The sequence below is a fragment of the Orbicella franksi genome, chromosome 8 (assembly GCF_964199315.1).
Source record: "Orbicella franksi chromosome 8, jaOrbFran1.1, whole genome shotgun sequence".
NCBI classification, from domain to species: Eukaryota; Metazoa; Cnidaria; class Anthozoa; order Scleractinia; family Merulinidae; genus Orbicella; species Orbicella franksi.
This window is the reverse complement of record NC_138152.1, coordinates 1,768,201-1,770,915: the sequence shown is the minus strand read 5'-3', so window position 1 is coordinate 1,770,915 and position 2,715 is coordinate 1,768,201. Positions and strand designations below refer to the sequence as shown.

The 2,715-nt window shown below is 37.2% G+C and overlaps 1 protein-coding gene across 1 annotated transcript in view; it reads right to left on the bottom strand.

Annotated features, from left to right (window-relative positions):
* Window positions 1-605: 605 nt before the first annotated feature.
* LOC145496237 (uncharacterized) overlaps window positions 606-2,715 on the bottom strand; it is a 12,705-nt gene continuing 10,595 nt past the window's right edge. Inside the window, exons 4-5 of the mRNA XM_081475932.1 lie at window positions 2,229-2,519; window positions 606-1,266 (exon numbers count right to left, since the gene is read on the bottom strand). Coding sequence (XP_081332058.1) covers window positions 1,240-1,266; window positions 2,229-2,519 — 318 coding nt within the window. The 3' untranslated portion in view covers window positions 606-1,239. The remainder of the gene's footprint in view (window positions 1,267-2,228; window positions 2,520-2,715) is intronic.

Genomic DNA, 2,715 nt, shown 5'->3' with positions numbered 1-2,715 from the left:
ACGAAGTACAATGCAACATAATTTCTAACCTAATTTACCCCATTCGTTCCAACAGGGTTTTTTATTTCGTCAAACCTATCTTAAAACTAAAACTCGTTCCAAGTATTTTCTAGACTCTCAGCCGCATTGCAAATGGACGAACGAATAACAATTACAGTAAAGCTGCACAAGCAACGAACCCACAAAGTGACGATAAAATGTTAATTCATTTTGTCCGTAATTTCTGAAAGTAGCTGCCCTTCAAAACAGTATATAAGAAACGTGTACTGTAAATAATAATAATAATAATAATAATAATAATAATAAAGAATTAAAAAAAGGACAGCCCGATAGTATACGGACGCTTTCTGTGTTCGTTTCGTTTCCGTATCAACCAGGCTCAACACTAATATATCTTACTAGCAAGGTCCTTCGCTAAACAATATCGAGTATCCATGAAGGGGCGTGCCTTAATATCAGATGAACTTTATTCAAGAAACGTTCAATAATCTAAGACGAACGTTTCGATTCTTGGCAATCAATTAAAGTTTTGCCAGTTCTCAACTATATATCTTTTTGATTGTTGATAATAGCCAACAACAGATAGCAAATAGCGTTTCTTTTTTTTTTTTTTTTTCTGGAAAATTCTGACAGTCTAAAGGTTGCGTAAGCTCGTTTTAATTTCTTACAGTTTTTTATTACCTAAATTAAGGTTGCACTTAGTATTTATTAATTTTCATAATATATATCTAGGACCCTGCCCGCGCTCTTATTGGTAAAAAACCCATGTTTTATCAGAGTATAAAACATAGAAAAAGCGTGTTTTATTGTTTTTCGCATGTAAAATCTATATTATAAAGTAAATGGTGAAGCCTAAGCCGTGTATTACACTGAAATTTGAACACTCAAGAAAGGTAGAAAAAACTCGCCTGCGGCTCGTGTTTTATACATTTCCCTCGTGTTTTGAAATGCCCGTCGTTTTTTATCATAGTGTAATACACGGCTTAGCCTTCTTTATTTGTTAAGTAAAGGCTCTTTGTAAGACGATATAAATATGAGCTGACTCCTTGTTTAAATTACGTTTTAACCTACACTTGAAGTTCAAAAAGCTCGAAGCATTTCAGTATAAATGTACGTGCGATTTAGAAAGTGTAAAATCAGATTAGCAATTTAACAGTTACACTTAAGCTTTGCTTTGTAACTAAGTTTTCTGTGACATCCATCTGGTGGTTACCAGACTCCCACCGAACTCACTGAAATCTAAAGAGAAGTCGGCTTCGCTGGACCCTAAAGAAAGTAAAAAGATAACAAGTATACTTAAATTTTCGTGTAATTGATAACTGAGGAGTGACCCATTTACGGCGCAAAGAAATTACGCCCATTGGCTAATAGACCTTTTTTACCATAGCCACCATGATGTTTTTTACTTATTACCGTAAAATTTCGAAAGTAACAATTCTCCGAAAGTAGGGATCTCCCAAAAGTAACGTTAAAAAAGTGTGCCCTTTAATGTTGTGACCCCCTAAAGTAGCAAGCCCCCTCCAATGAAATGGACCTCTACCCACCCTTCTAGCTGACGACAGCGAGACAAAGGTTCAAAAGTATATTTAATTTATTTTTTCAAACAGCAGTCAAGCAAAAGTTTCGTATGGTAACTTGATAATGAAAATTTATGTTAATTCGTTCTTAAATAAAGTTCATGTCGCGTCGTGTTAAAACAAAACCGGTAGAATTATCATCGTTTATTTCGTAAAAAGACCACAGTTGCACTAACTAAATATGACGTTTGTTTGTTTGTTTGTTTTTTTTCCGAAGGTAGCGAGTCCCAATGTCTGCTTATTCTGAAATTATAGGTCTTTTGGAATTTTACGGAGTGCAAATCGACCCTCTGTCTGCTAGTGCCACACATTAAAAAGGAGACAGTTCTTCAATCGACCTTGTCTTTCGTTTCATTTTCTATTCCAAGGGAAAAAGGTTCAATTTGACTTTCTATATGACTTGGTCATCTAAATTCAATTTAAATTGATTTTGTCATTACTTTGATTACACTACCTAGACAAAGCAATCGCGCGCGAAAATCCGCCAGCTACACAGACTTCAGTCATACATGAGATATAAGGCTCAAAAGGCTCTTGAAAGGGTCAAATATTCGCGGGTAATCTAAAAGTTTCGGACTTAGCCCTTCTTCAGTAGGTGGAAAGGTGCATCTTATGAGTTTTTTTCTCATTCCTATTGAATTTCAGCCCTACCTGTCGGTTTTGTTGTGTTGCGTGCTGTGCCTCTTCATATGACGGCGGGGACATGTCAGTGTGATGAGTGGCCATGGTTCCGTACGGAACAACTTGGACCAGCTGCGGTTGATTCCCATCCGCTGCAGAAACAGGTACCAGAACTATTTGAGGTTGGCCTTCCTGTACCCTTGGCGTGACAGTTTGGAGTGCAACCATGCCACAGTTCGATTGCATCGGAACGGCCACAGGAACACCACCAAGTCCCTGGGTCATGACAAAACCAGAACTGGCAGTGTACAATACGTGCCCCTTAGAAAAGAAAGACAGCAAATAGAGTAAAATTGGGCAAGAAATTTATGGCGGACGCCAATGTAAAAATAGATTCAAATAAACATTCCTTTGAGTTGACCGGTGGCATTTGTTCTAAACTAATTATAAATTCCTCCGCAGTGTCTTTAAAAGAGATTTATAAGCAAGGTCTATCACTAAGGGTCTAACGGGGTTA